General features: G+C 38.9%; 1 protein-coding gene across 2 annotated transcripts in view; it reads left to right on the top strand.

The window, feature by feature from the left end:
- Positions 1-5,346: 5,346 nt before the first annotated feature.
- kaznb (kazrin, periplakin interacting protein b) overlaps positions 5,347-15,696 on the top strand; it is a 188,526-nt gene continuing 178,176 nt past the window's right edge. For both annotated transcript variants that reach the window (XM_084736318.1, XM_084736308.1), the window contains exon 1: positions 5,347-5,438. In XM_084736318.1, the coding sequence (XP_084592444.1) occupies positions 5,363-5,438 (76 nt within the window). In that variant the 5' untranslated portion in view covers positions 5,347-5,362. The remainder of the gene's footprint in view (positions 5,439-15,696) is intronic.

Below are 15,696 nucleotides of genomic sequence, written 5' to 3'. Positions count from 1 at the left end.
GAAAGGTTTCAGATAACCTAACCCAGTGTCAAAGACTAGAAGTCCAAGCCTGTAGTTCCTCCTGAACACCAGCTACATTACTGTGACAGTGCTGGTGCCAGAAGACTAGCAGATTTTGCAGAAATGGTGATTTTTCCCTTTTCTTAAAGAGTAACTTAAAAGTAGAACCCAACCTATATGTCTGCGGACAAATCGGCTAGACATCGGTCTAACATAGCTTTATTGGTCTATATCAGTATTGGCATATTATCCAATAAGAAAACTTTTTTTTTCTACAGATCATAATGCCAATTATTTTTGATTTTCTTTAGCTGTATAGGCAACATATTTGATCCTTTTTCTTAAATCAAGGTTAATATATAGGTGTATATTTTGGTCTGTTTATTTCTAGTCATGTATAATTATTAAATATAAATATATAAAACTGGTGAAAGGTTGCTGTCTCAGTGGCCTGGTGCCATTTTACTGAAATACATCCTGCCTCCATTACATAGGCTGTCTTTGTCACAAGTTTTTGATAACCACATTTCAGGGATCATTGCAAAAAAAATCCATGTTTGTATTATTTTATTAATAGATTCTTTATAAAGATTATTGGCTGTTATCCTAATATCAGTATCAGCATTGGCCACAAACAAACAGTATTGGTTGGGCTTTATTAATAGCAGTGTTTTTGCTGTCCTTAATGGTTGAAAGTTTCAGGCCTGTTTGACGTCTGACCACACCCAGCAGCGTCACTGATGGGTGTGGTCAGAAGTGCGCGTTGTTGAACCAGGGTTGCCAGGTCCACGTTTTTCCCGTGGACTTTGGCTACTGTTGAACTGTTGTCTGTGTTGGATTGCGTTTGTCGCACAGACTTGGCAACCCTGTGTTGACCCGTTAACCAGACCAAACAGATGTCACCTGGAGTGCACCTGTACATCACTGCAGCGAGGTAAAAGGTTAAACCACTGGAGGTAAGCGAAAACAAGATTTTTAAATAAATTTCGTTAAGCTAAACAAGGTAATGAAAACCCATTGTATTATCGAAACAAGACAGTCTACAGTCATGCTAGCAGCACTGCGACACCCTGTTGCCGTGTGCTTAATGCTAACATCTGTATGCTAATCAGGATCCGACGTTAAGGATTTTTCCTACTTGCCCTGCAGGGCAAGTACTTCTTAAGTCGACTTTCCCCATCTAAATTCATACTTGCCCTGCTCAGGAGGTTATTTTTCTGGCAGTGTGGTACAACTGAGCCTTTTCAGTGAGCCAACATGAGCACCAGCTCCCTGAAATACCCTGACTCTGTACCTACATACCTTAATTAGAATCATTTGCTGTAGTAGTATTCATCATTGTTTGGTACAGACCCCAACAAATGTCACATCATCACAGTTTTATTTCTTTTTTCAGTAAAAATGACAAGTGTAATGCAAAGATGACCATTCCCACTAGTCATATTGCATATCACAATAGCAATTTCAGTCAAAATATTTGCAATTTGAATTTTCCCATATCACACAGCCCTAGTTTTTTTCAATGGAAATTAGAATAATGTTGTAAAAATTAGCATTCTCTCCAACATCACAATTTTTTTTTTTACAACTGCAGTATCAGTCAAAATAATTAGTTAGATTTTTTTTTTCAATATTGTTCAGCCCTACTCCCTAGCCAAGTCATCACTGAAGGAGAGATGTTTTTTTCTCAACTGTTTGTTATGGGGTTAAATGAAGGTTAAAAGATGCGGTCGGATATAAGGAATCTGCTGCTGGTTTTAAACTATTCAGTTATTTGTCTTCTAGGGAAAGACAGCCAGCAGTGACAGGAGACACAGTGGGAAGAAATGACAGCTGCTCATACATGACAATATACAGCCTCCTCAAAAATCCTCACTCTGCCCCTACTTCCTGTTCAAAGAGAATAGCATTAAAGCTGATGAAGATGGAGCAGAGAGTTATTCTGCTGGGCATTAGTCTCTCAGACTTGAAAGTGAAAATACGTCTCTAGTCTTCTCATTGTTTGTGAAATGCCAGTGTTCAGTTTGACCTTAGCATTTTGCAGATTTTACTCGTGTCTCTATGCAACCACACGCTGTTTGATACTGCGGCTGACTTTGTGATTTCGATCCAATAGCTACTTAACCTTCTCTTATGCAAAGATGCTTAATGTCACAGTTATTTGATTTCATGTTTGCAATGTGGGGGCATGGTTTTCATGTCTCACCATTGTCTTTTTCACCTGCAGAACCACCTGCTTAAGTCAGCCCGCTCGCCGAGCCTTCTTCCCAGCTCCCACTGTGGCCCATTGAGTGTCCTGCCATTTCCTTTCAAAACAGGAGGATGTGATGCGAGGATGTGAGTGCTGCGGTCAGGTCCCCGGTGAGCTCGCCTTGCAGAGCAGTGGTGTGAGAGATGGCTCCATGACAATGGGCTTCCTGGCAAAGTTTTTTTTTTGCTTGGTAGGAAATCGGCTGTTTAACGTGCAGGTTTACATGCTGCATAGAGGTTAGACAGCGCAGAGACTGCCTGAGTGTGATAATCCACCTTTTTTCAGTTCCATTTCCTATACCTACATTAAGATATCTGGCAATGCAGCATTTATTCTTGATGATTATTATTATTAGTATTTTTAGCATTATTTTTGTTAGTATTATTATTAGCATGGTATTATGTGAAATTATTTTGTAATTATGTGTTACATTTGGCTGAAACTGAACTTTAGTAGTGAAAAGTTTTGTGTCAGTTGGTATTGATGCACATCCAGTCCCCACCTGGAGCGCTTGTTTAGTTTGTGCAATGTAACTTTTGTAATCGTATCCTCCAACCATCATGGGGCTATTTCATATTCTAATTGCAAATTTTACTGTTCATTAGTGTTTGTCATGTGTTTGTGTGAAATAGCTATAGTTCAGTGCCTCATAAATGTCCTCTTTCAAGGTACAGTGTACATTTTAGAGTTGCTTTGTTTGTTATTGTGACCAGTCCAAGACACACCTGTGTAATAATTATGCTGTTTAATCAGCATCTCTATAGGCCCTGTTAGTGCTGACGTCACGATACATCACAGTGTTAACTGGAGGGAAAACAAAAGAAAAACTGAAGGCAAACACAAATCAACTCAGAGTAGCAGGCCATATAATCAGTGTCATCTTGCTGTATTTTTGGGTGCTAGAATCAAAGTTATAATGGCTCAAAATTGACGTTTTATCAAGTATAAGCTGCCCCTCAAAACAAAATAAATAAAATGAACTCATAGAATGCCTCAAAAGGAAATAATTTCACACCTAAGCAGAAGCACCTTCTAAATTCCGGTTTCTCTCTTTTACTGAACTGAGACAGTTTTGTTAACTCTCGAAAACACACTTCGTTTAAACTGAACAGAAAGAGACAAAATGACAATCTCACCAAAATTGTCTTGTTCAGTCTTTCACTCAACTCTAGTTTGGTTGAAATAAATCCTTAATTCACCATGTTAGTTACAGGCTATAGGCTGATAATTGTGAGCAACATCATATTAGCAAAATAACACACAAAAAAATTGCCCCCCAAAGAAACAACTGTCAATGGACTCAGACAGTCACATATTCATTGAGTCGCCCAACTCTATGGCAATTGAATGTGTGTACTGGTCCCACAGTTTAATTGTTTAATGTGAACTTTTCCAATTAACACTCATGGTCCTGGAGAGTGATTGACCATGCATATACAGAAGAGGTCATATTTTTGAGCCATTGTTGCTAGCTAGTGTTAGCTAACGTGTTTAAGGAATTGTCTTGCCTCTACCTAAGCTTTGCCCACAAAAAAAAAGCTTTGCACACAAAAAAAGCGTCATAATGTTTACCACCAGAAAAGGAGACTATATACCACAACTGTCCACCTGTCTGGTGGATGGTTTGTGTCAGCAGAGGTTAAGTGCTCGCTAATACAAAATTTAACAAATTTGTGAACAAAATTTTGTGTGCATAGAAGACATCTTACATCTTTTACTTCAATTAATGAAAAAAAAAGAGGAAAACCAAAGTGTTGTGTTTATATTTTTGTTGAGTACATATTGGAATAACTGTCTTGTCTTGGTTGGATGTCTCCATGCCAACAGCTGCACAATGGGTGTAATATAGCTAACTGTGCCTCCAAGGCCTGACAGGGTATTTTAAGATCTAATAACGTGCTCATTTGATCTCATCGCGCTGTTAATTTTTTACTTCAACACCTTCATGCACCCTTTCTGCTGTAGTGTGTGGTCTTTTCACACAATTCCAGTAAATCTCATTCTTCAGCAGAGCTGTTGCACTACACACCGAGGCAAGTCAGAGTTTATAGGAGTTATTTTTCAGTGAGAGTATCAGCTAATTCTTGCTTTATACTCAGCAGTTTTCTACAATTCCTTTTCAAGATGAAGCCTCTGGAAACCACTAGCTGCACCAGCCCTACTTTTCACTTTTTATACAACCCTTCCACTTTCTCATCCCTCCTGTTTTTTTTCTCCTCAGCACTGGGGGAAGATGAAGCACTCGAGTTTGCTAGAATCTGTTTCCCAGCAGCGGCCCGAGCTTTAAGATGGATCGAGGGGATTTGCATGGGGTGGGGTGGAGAGAGTATAAGAGATGTGAGGGAGAACAGGAGAGGAGGAGAGGGGGAGAGATGTTACTGCTGCTACAGCAAATGAGGGCTGTAGAGAGAAGGGGAGGAGGAGGGAGGAGAGAAAAAGGGGCATAGTCGCACAGATCAGAAAAGAACAGTTTTGTCCTGCGCCCAGAGGACAGACGCTGCTGTGTACTCACACCCAGGATTGACTTTTACCTGCAGAAGAAGCCCTTGCCTTCCCGCTTCCCTTCAACCCAGCCTGTGTGGAGACGCAGAGGACTGTCAGCCTGTACAGAGGAAGCACAAGATCAGAGTGCAGGCAGAGCAAGTGTGCCTACAGCTCTGCTACCTGCTCCACCACCCTGTTTTACTCTCCCCCACACATCCTGCACACCAAAAGGCACACATTCAGAGAACTTTCCCTCGTGCGCACACTTGCACGTTGACGAGCAGGCAGGCACACCCCCTCCCATTATCTGTGCAGAAGCAGTTCTGCTCATATTGGTGCGAGTAGCGAGGGGCTGTAATTTGCTCCTCAGCAGCAGCAGCGGCGGCGGCAGCAGCAGCAGCAGGACGGGTCCAGAGGAGAGCAGAGCAGTCATCACCAGAGAGATCACACACAGCAGCTTCTCCTCTTGAAGGCAAGCCCCCTCCTCTTCTCCCCCCTCTTCTTTTTCTCCTCTCCTCTTTTTCCGTCCTGATGTGACGCAGTGTGGCTGACCTTCCCTCATCCCTCTTTCTCCCCCTCCTCTTCTTCTTCTTCTCTTTCTCCTCAGCCTGTGCCAGCGGGACAGCCATGGAGGACACCCTCACCTGCAGCCATGCCACCTTTTCCCAGGTGTTTGGACGCCAGGGACAGCTCATGCAAGCCAGTGAGTAGCCTCAATTACACCTCCTGCTTCCGTGGCAACTCATTAGCCAGCTGCATGTCCCGCATGTCAGCGTAACTGATCTCCACCCTCAGCATTTCTCCACGATCCCATCCTCAATCTTATTGCCATTCTAATTTAGAGGCGCAACAAACCTCTTTGTAAGGTAGCTGAAATCTTCCTGGACTGGCTGCTGAACCAAAGCAGAGTTTTTAGGGGAGAAAATAAGAGAAACATTGGGTTATTTTTGGGAGGGATGTCAGAGATGTGCATGCTTATGTAGAGGGCAGGAAGATATAATCATTTTGAGGTATATGTAGTGTGATTGTGATTGTAGTTGATGTTTCTGTTAGTGTGGCAAGTTGCTGAGGAAAAGGTTGGATGCATCAACTTGTATTTTAAGAAAGGAGCTACAAAAGCAGATCTTTTTGAGGTTGAACTTGGGGCTGTGGCTCAGCTGTGTTGGGGGTCGAGTTTTTGGCAGAAGGGGGGGGGGGCACTGTATGGGGTCTTGAATACAGAAAGAGATGAATTGAAAAATGGGCTGTTCTGTGGATTAGTTGTTTTTTTTGTCAATAGAACAGTCACAGCGAGTGAATAACATTTCTGCATGTTTTCAGTGATTTGACTGGAATCTGAAGCAGCAGATCTAGATATTTCTTCACTGTCAAGTGAAGACGCAATCACACAGTTTCTAGCTGAAATGTATGTATACTGCAGGTGCACAGTATGGGGCTCAACAGTAAGGATTGCCTGCTTGACGGGGGCAAGTAAAATGCTGTGTTGGGCTAATAAATCTTGCAGCTCACTTACCCAAGTAGGCAAGTGGTACAAAATAATTAAACTCTTTTGATAATGGATTAATTGTTAGTCATTTTTCACGCCAGGTGACAGAAAACACAGCTTCCAGCCTCTCAGATTTCCCACTTTTTTTTTTTTGGTTTACTATCAATTGAAACTGAATACCTGGATTTTAAACTGACAAAACAAGACATTTATAACCATCACCAAACTTAAAATTTTTTTCTGACAATTTATAGCAGCCCTAAATTAAACATTACAATTAACTTTATTCTTTGTTGTTACTTGACAACCATTAATAAATAAAACAATTTGTACAGGGGCAAGGAAAGATTGACTTTGGCCAGTGGATTTCTGACCCACCTGAAGAGGGGGGCCACTTAATTGGGACTTGAATATGGAAAGACTCATCAGAAATGGCCTGTTTTGTGGATTACTTGTTGTTTATCAACAGAACCATTATAAATCTTTTTTGGCAAAGAGCATTTCTGGTATGTTTTCAGGACTGTTTTGAGAATTACTTGATGTTTTGTAGTTAGTAGTTAGTTAGTAGCAGTCATAGATTCTACCTGAAATGTATTTATAATGCAGGTGCACAGTATAAGTGAGGTTGAGTTGCATTTTGGCAAAAGAAGACCCTTTGTGGGGACTTAAATACAGAAAGATGAATCAGAAATCACTTGTTTTGTTAAAATTACAGTTATAAATGTTTGTTAGCAAACATGCTGCATGTTTTCAGTAATTTGATTGAGTTTTGAAGCATCAGATCTAGATGCATCTTCACTGTCAGGTGTGGAAGTGATAACATTTTTTAGCTAAAATATATGGGGGGTAGCATTTAATGGGGACTTGACTACAGAAAGATCTATCAGAAATGGGCTGTTTTGTGGATTAATTGTTTTGTTAACAGAACAGTTAAAACATACGTTAGGGAATAACACTGAGTCTTGCTGAAATATATTTATAATGCAGGTGCATTGTGCAAACCTGGAGCACTTTACAGGGACGTGAATTCAGGAAGATGAATCGGAAATTGGATGTTTTCTGGATTAGTTGTTGTTTTGTTAACAGAACTGTTATGAAGGTTTGTTAACAAATAATATTTCTGCATGTTTTAATTTGATTGAATTCTGAAGCAGCTGATCTAGTTATTTCTGTCAGGTGTAGAAGCAATCACACAGATTGTAGCTGAAATATATTCATAATGCAGGTACACAGTATTAGTGAGGTTGAGGCTTACAGACTGAGACGCTATCAGAGATGCTCTCAGACTGATAGCTAAATTATTGAAAACTGAATCTATCAGGATTTTCAGGCGCGCAGAAACATTCAAGACAACCTTGGAGCACTGCAAATGAAGCATACTTCAGTGATATCTTATTATGTAATGCACATGGTCAGAATACATATTTCCCTGGGGAGGCAGGAAAAGGGGAGACTGACTTGCCTCCAGAATGAAAGTGTCCGCTGCATCCTCCCTCATCTGGCCTGTTAGTCGGTGTCTTTGATGCCTCTGCTTGGCCATAAATGCAAAGTGATTCTTCACACAGTGTTATGATGGATAATGAGGGGATCCCAGGGCAGATACAAAAATAAAACTGCCTGTAGAGTAGCATCCCATACATCGACTTTGTCGCATCAGTATTAAATTCCTCTGATTCTCGCCATTACCACCTGGAGTGAGACAGTGAGCGGAGTTTCAAAGCAAGTGTCATTAACAACAACCCTGCTAAGACAGCACTTTGTGCAGCTAATAATGGAAACATGTCAGTCATCCTCCCGAGCTGCAGAATTCATGCTTCTATACATGTGTTTCTTAATAAGCTGTGTTGCAGGATTGCATCTGCAGGGATTTATTTCGCCTGTTTGATTTGCTGATGCATCTTCACCCCCTCTTTGCACAAGAGGACCCTTTTATAAATAATGCACTTTGTTTGAATGTATCTGTGGGCTCAGTACTGTGTTGATAAGAGCATATTACTGTTAAAGGGTTGCAGGGCCCTGATGAACATTCTGCTTTGGACAGGCAGAGAGCTGGAAACATCTTAACTGAATGAGTGGTTTTGGAGTGCGGCTCATCTGCGGTTCGTCTCTCTGGTTTCATGTTTTTGTGGAGGTCCTCTCAGGATTTATGTGGAAATAATACGCATACGAAAACTGGAAAAGTCAAACAGATAATGTAAGGTGTAAGTACTCAAACATATGCAGAATTTTTCACGTGTTAATCTGTTTAGGCAGACACTTTTCCTCAGTACTGCAATGTATGTTTGACTGAGTCAGTTTGTCTGGAGGGCATCACTGTATAAAAGGGAGGTAAAATAAGACAAGGGTGTGGCGGTGCTGGAGAGTCGTATCACATCATGGCTGACAGCTGAGCCAGTCTGGCCTTCAGAATAAAGGTGTGAAAGTTTTAGAATCTGAACATGCATCACAATGCATACATACAACAACTGTTAAATACAGTATATACTCAGTTGCCAGTTTATTAGGTACACCTAGCAAAAACTAATGCAACACTCCTGCAATGAATCCTACCTTCATGAAGGTTATAATGTGTTCAATTTTTGTGGAAATTATGATTTTATGATCCTTTTGTAGGCTGCAGTTTGTGGTAGGGGTATATATGTATTTATTTATTTATTTTTCATTAATTTAATCAGAGCACTCCCATTGAGAATAAGAATCTCTTTTTCAAGGGAGACCTTGCCAAGACAGTCAGCAGCAAAAACTGTTACAGACAGACACGCAAAGGGAGACAAAATGCATTTAATAAGCACTGAAAGTCACATGAAAAACATTGCTGGGACATTTCTAGGAGTCAGTTGTGTTACCACGTAGGCTGAAAACATCAACATCTTAAGGAATCTGCCTCCAGTTATTTAATTTTGGATTTAAAAGCATTTAACAAGATTAGTCTTTGAGTTTCAAGTAATTCGACACCATATTCCAGGCCGAGGGTGCAGAATACCCCAAAACCCTTTCATGTTTCTATCTGGGCATGTGGGACAGAGAGCATAATGAAGTCCTGAGACTGCAAAGAGTAGTGTCTGGCACTTTTTTGCTTGATAAAGACACGTGTTGAGTGATAACAGAACAAAAAATTCCTTATATATAAAGGTGTACCAACGTAAAAGCCTATGGGTGGCCAGAGCAGGCCATCCTTTCCTTGATGGTATGGTAAGCTGTATTGACCATATGAAGACACTGAGCAGTGGCATTCATATGCAACAGAGCAGATAAAAAGACAGGAAAAACACAGGGAAAAAAGTTGCAGCAATGAGACGCTTTTTATATTAGATGGAAAATGAAAACCTGCGCTGCACTGCACCTGTGGTGTGGGAGTCAGTAACCAAAATACCCAGATTAGTGTTGTCACTATACTGGAATTTCTAATTTTCTATACAATACCATGAAAAATGTTGATATTCAATACCATTTGTGATACCGTGGGGAAAAACTGATTCAACATTGAGGGCATAAAAGAGAGTGACAAGGAGAAGTCAGCACTGTGAGTAAGTGAGATGAGGCAGGACCATGTGGGCACTAATAACATAAGATGAGTTTCTGCTCAAGCAGTGTATTTTAAAAAAACAATAAAGGCATTTTGTAAGCCCTCTCCTATACACATTTTGACACAGATTATTTACATAAATTGTAAACAAAAATGGACTTAATAGAGAACCCTGTGGTACATCCTTGTAGATGAATAGAATATCAGAACATCATACCTAAAGCACTGAGACCCTTTTATTAAGAGTTTGAAAACCAAGCAACTGTTTTCCAAAGTTCTGAGTTCAGATGTTTACATTTTAAATCATGTGAGAAAGATATTGATAAATGCTGCATCGTGGCAGTGGTTAATTTTGTCTTGTGTTTAAACCCCCAACCCTGATATAGCAGTGTTGTTATCTGTCCTCACTGTCTGACTGCATAAAAAAGTAAACTTTTAAAACTCAGATTTTATGCATATGGCGGTGTGTTCTTTATACTATGACAATTTTCCTAAAATTAGATTAAAAAAAGCAATAATTGACCTTGCTTACAGAATCACAATATGTCACAATATATTGAATATAACCCCAATATCCAATACAGATCCATAGCTTGTTGTACTATTTAATTATATTGTATTACACAGACAGGTGTCTTTTTTATTTTTTCCAAGGCTAAATAACAGAAACATACCTCTCTGAAAAATGCAGTCAAGTTGAAGTTCACCCGTAATAAAATTTAAAAAGCAAAGTTTAGGGAAGAATTCAGGAAAACTAATTTGAACAGCAGAAACATGTTGTTCCTCTTGTATGTCTTTGCATATTTATCCTGTCACAGCCCCTTCGGACCTGGTTGAGTTCCACTGGTATATGATATTTATTTATAAAGTAAAACCTAGAAATAAATTAATAAGTTTCAATGAAATCCTTCACAGCTTCACAGATTCCTTCCAGCTTTTCCTCTCAGCACACGCGACTAACTAATTTCTAGAAATGCTGCTTGTGTTTTCATTCAGCCCACAGTGTCTGTTTGTTTTATCATGAAAGGCCTCATGAAAGTGCGGTGTGCGATGTGTATACACTATCTGCCTCATGCAAATTCTGTTTGATTGTTCCACAATGAACGGGTTAGTTGTCAGAGTGGATGCAGAAGAAAGAGGGGCAAATCTAACAGATATGCAAATCACAGTTCCAGTTAGGCTGCTGTTGTGTTTTGATGTATTTGGCTGAAATTAGGTTTTATGCTAAGTGACTGACAATTTTTTTCTAATGGAAAAAAGACACAAAACGTCTTTGTGCGGAAATGAAGTTATGATGAGAAGAACAAGAGCTGTTAGTACACAAGTGCAGCAGCATCTTGAAATTATAGATGTACTGCAGAATTTGGAAACTTACGATATGATACTATATGAAATGTTTTATTAATCCCTCAGGGGGGAAACTGAGTGCCACCATACACATAGGACACAAAACGGGTAAGACAAGTAGAAAAAGGCAAACACATCTCAAGGCAGGACAAGATAAGGAGAGAGCGTGGCACCATAATAAGTGGTGTTAACATCAATAAAGCTACATAAGTGGTTCTATGAGGCATTATATCCATAGATACCAACATTACTGCAGTCTTCAGTGCAACCATCATCCTCATCATCAACACCATCAACAACATCAGAGCTATGGAGTCATAGGACTGCCATAACAAAAGAATGATAAAATAAATGTGGAAATATAAATTGACACAACAAATATGTTTTTTTCTTGTTTTCAGTTTTTCTCATTAAGTTCTCATTGAAGTTTAAATTTCCTTATACCTTTATAATTTCCTTTCCCTAAGACAAAACAATGATTAATCATTAATCAATAAATTGCCATTAACATTCCTATATAGAATAAATAAGCAAATAAAAAATCTGGACATGTAAATAGATATATATGTATTACTTATAAATATGACTTAGTTTTTGAATATTTAAAAATATTTTTTTCTGTCATTTCATTTATATATTTTTATCCCATATTTTCCTTTCCCTGTTGCTTTTGCTTTTGACGACGTCGAAGCCCCCCGAAGCCAGTTGATTGACAACCTAGCCCTTCCAGGTATAGCAAATAAAATGAATAAGGAAAAACTAAAGTGACAAATATTAAAAAATAAAATAAATAAATAAATCTCATTTATTAGTACATAAAATATAGAGGAAATAATATACAAAATATACAGAAAAAAAGAATAATTTATGTGCAAAAATTCTATTAAAATTATATATTGTTTCACAAATATATATTAATGTAGAAATAAATGAAAAAAAAGTGTGAAAATGCTTAAATTCTTTTAATGTTATTTGTCTTAGTATGTCCACATGTATTTATTCTTTTATTTCTCTTTATTTGTTTTCTTATTCTTTTTATTTTATAGCACTCTTATGACTCCATACACATCCTCTTTAACATCATCAAGAGTGACAGTGATTTGATTTGATTCATTGATGCAGAGGTGCAAGTGCAGTCAGTGACATAAAAAAAAGAAGCAGTGTAAAGTGCTAAGTTTAATACTTACATGAACAACATATATTAAGCAAAACTGTAGCAAGAGCGTCCTCCTGTCCTAACAGCATATTTTCATGTGCGCCTTTTTGCTACGACTCTAATTTTGCCCTGAGCAAATGGCAAGTGAAACTGCTGTTTCTGAGAGCTGCATGCATTATTCACCACATCTTGACTTTCTTCATGTTGCCCCTTCATCGCTGGTTGAATTCCCTCCTCTTTATCTTTAGCTTTTAATTTTACCAACACTTTGTCCTACTTCTTGCCCTTAAACTGCTTGCAGCAACAAAAAGTTCACAAGGTTTGCACACAGCTGCATGAAAAAAAAAACCCTCCTCATGTGCTATATATCACTGTGTTTGCACAAATCCGCTGCAAACTCAGGCACTGCTTCTTCTCGCCCAGATGACCGTTGTCTGACAGTGCAGCCGTCTCAGTCACCTTTCTGCTCCACTGGACCACAGTGATGTGAGGATAGGCTCGGTGTAAGGTTGCCTGCAGTGTATCTTAGGAGGTCCACAGAGGCCTGTAACCCTGAATGTCTTCATTCTCCAACATGTGCAGAGCCACCCTCGCTGGGGTGGATCTACAGGGGTGGCATGGGGTCGCTGCTGCCACCCTGAAAGATGTCTTGCAACCCTTGTTGCCACCTCAATTTTTGGACAATCCAATTAAAAAATATATGTAAATGTTTAAATATGAAAACTGAATAAAGAAAGTAATGATATTTATATATTTTCTTCTCCGTTTTGATTTCTTCAATTTATTTTCAAATTTATGTTTTTTTTCTTTTTTATTTATTTGTATTTCTGTATTCATGATTTTATTTCTTACTTCTGTATTATTTTCACCCTCTAATTACCATTTCTTTATTTATGCAAACTAATTTATTTCTGTATTTGCTTTTTACATTTAATAAAAAAAAAAAAAAGCAAATGGCAATACACAAAGAAATGTGAAAATCAAATACAGAATGGGGAGGATGGATTCAGTGGGGAAAATAATTTACAGAAATACATTTTTTAAAATAACATTTTTTATCCTCCTGTACCTCAATAACATGTTTTTGAGGTAAAGTTCATTTAAAGCAACATTAAAACAGAAACAGGTTATTAACCTGAATGATTAAAAAAAATTGTGTGTGTGTGTGTGTATATATATATTTATATATATATATATATATATATATATATATATATATATATATATGTATATATATATATATATATGTATATATGTATATATTTTTTTAATTTTTTCTTCTTTGTCGGGTTGTTGGAACTGAAAGGAGCTGAAGTGAACTGCTGGGCTGATTTGGACTTGGATTTGGAGACTCGCTTAAGCGGAGGGGGAGGCAGTGTCATTTGTGTGTCAGTTTGTGGGGCTTGTATGGTGTTGGGGAACCATGGCTGTGTTTCAGGTAGATCCAAGAAATCCTGAATATGAACAACAGTTTAAAGGTCTAACTACAGAATTCAGTACTACATCGTTCTCAGTGTTTTCACATTTTCAGCAACTACTGTCTAACATTTATAATGTGTTTAGTAGAAAGACTCTGAGTTCCCTTTACACATACTTCAAAATATATTCATGGGAGCTTTTCCAAGCAAATATTGATTATTTGATTGTTTGTGATTAATTTGGCATATATCTATTTCTGCCATCGCTTCAAGGCTCCATGCAGCTCACCTGCCACCCCATGAGTATTCTTCTGGAGCCGCCCTTGTGCCGTCACGTTTCTGCTCCGTGAGGTCAAGGTGCTGGCTACTGGCCAGCATTCTCATCCCTATTAGACCGCTGGGCTTCCGGCCATCGGACCTAATAGTAATATAATTCAGAGAGAGAAAGACTCTTTAAAGTGCTTCTTTAATTGAGTCATTTTCAGTGCAGGTGTGTACGGAAACTAATCCCATAAGAGCTGACAGAATTTATGATGGATATGATAAAGTTTCCTCCTCTTTCTCTTCTCAATCAGGTTTATTAAATATGCAAATAATATCTGTGGCCACTGCTGAATTGGCCTTTACACTGGTTTATACATTCTCACTTACATTATTGATCCTAGTCCCTGGGTATCCCCAGCCGCACTGAAAATCACTCCACCAGAGTAAATACAGGCCTGATTTAGATCTCCTCTCTTGTCTAATCCCCATATTGGATTTAAGACCTCACAGACCTCACGTGTCTGTCAGTCAGTATATGTCGACTCAGCCTCGGGCCACAGACTGATCACGTAATTCTACCTAAGCTGTAAATATCTTATTTCAGTTTTAGGTAAATTACTTCTTGTAAAATACATGCACGTTCTGTGTTCAATGTATAGCAGTAGATTAAATTTTATGGAGTTGTTGCGCATAATTACATGCATTCAGTTGCCAGCTCTCTTCATGGCAGGGGCTTACATGCATCTTCATTAGCACACTTTCCCTCAGGATGATCAATAAACCGATGGGAGTTCCCTGACTGCATTGGTTTGGAGTTTTCTCTCAGAATCAACATGTTTGCTCTTTGACAGGAGATCAGCGTCTTCTGCTGGACTGACAGGAGACTCACTGACTGACTGGAGGTACTGTATTGAGGAGATACTGAGCTTCACGATAACTCACAGCGTGGTGAGACAGACTCTTGGCTAGAGTTATATGATACAACATGTGCTGCATGATGGAGGTCCAAATAGTATGTCAAATCCTATGTCAAATCCTAAACAGTGAGGAAGACCGCAACTCCCAAGAATGAACAGCAACCACAGCAATACTTTCTGATATATGTCCTCTAGTCTTGTATTTTAAAATTAGTTTTTAGATGATCTTGATAATGATAAGCAGGACCAGTGGGGACAGAGCGAGGGGGGGGGGCATGCAACAGACCTTCAGCTGGAATCCAACCCCGGGTGTTATAATTTCATGGTACACGTCTTAAACCATGAGGTGAGGATGCATTTTTTATATTATTTTGCACTTAATACACAGAGCACAAAAACAGATAACAGATGCAAAACAGGTGTGATGGAGAGGTCAAGAAACCACTGATCTCCAGCCATGCTATCAACTCTGTCAGGCTGTACCATTGACTGTATATAAAGATGGATGAGCCGGACTCTGCACAATAGTGATCAGGGTTGGACCTGCAGTGTTGAGGTCCTGACTGAGATGTTTTGGCTTCACTGTTGGGGAGCTATTACGGTGTCCATCTTTATATATGTCAATGGGTGGTTCTTAGACACAGGGATACTTTGAAATAAATGTAAACAACAGCATGCTAACAGGCTTACAACGTCAGTGCTAACATGCTGATTTTTAGCAGGTATAATGTTTATCCATGTTCACCATCTGAGTTTAATGTGATGACATGCTAACATTTGCTAATTAGCACTAAACACACAGTAGAGTGGAGGCTGATGGCAGTTGTTTAGAAAACACAGTATTTGA

This window comes from Lutjanus erythropterus, chromosome 2 (assembly GCF_056507025.1).
Source record: "Lutjanus erythropterus isolate fLutEry1 chromosome 2, fLutEry1.hap2, whole genome shotgun sequence".
Lineage (NCBI taxonomy): Eukaryota > Metazoa > Chordata > Actinopteri > Lutjaniformes > Lutjanidae > Lutjanus > Lutjanus erythropterus.
Note: the sequence above shows the minus strand (reverse complement) of the source record. Positions and strands in the feature narration are given on the sequence as shown.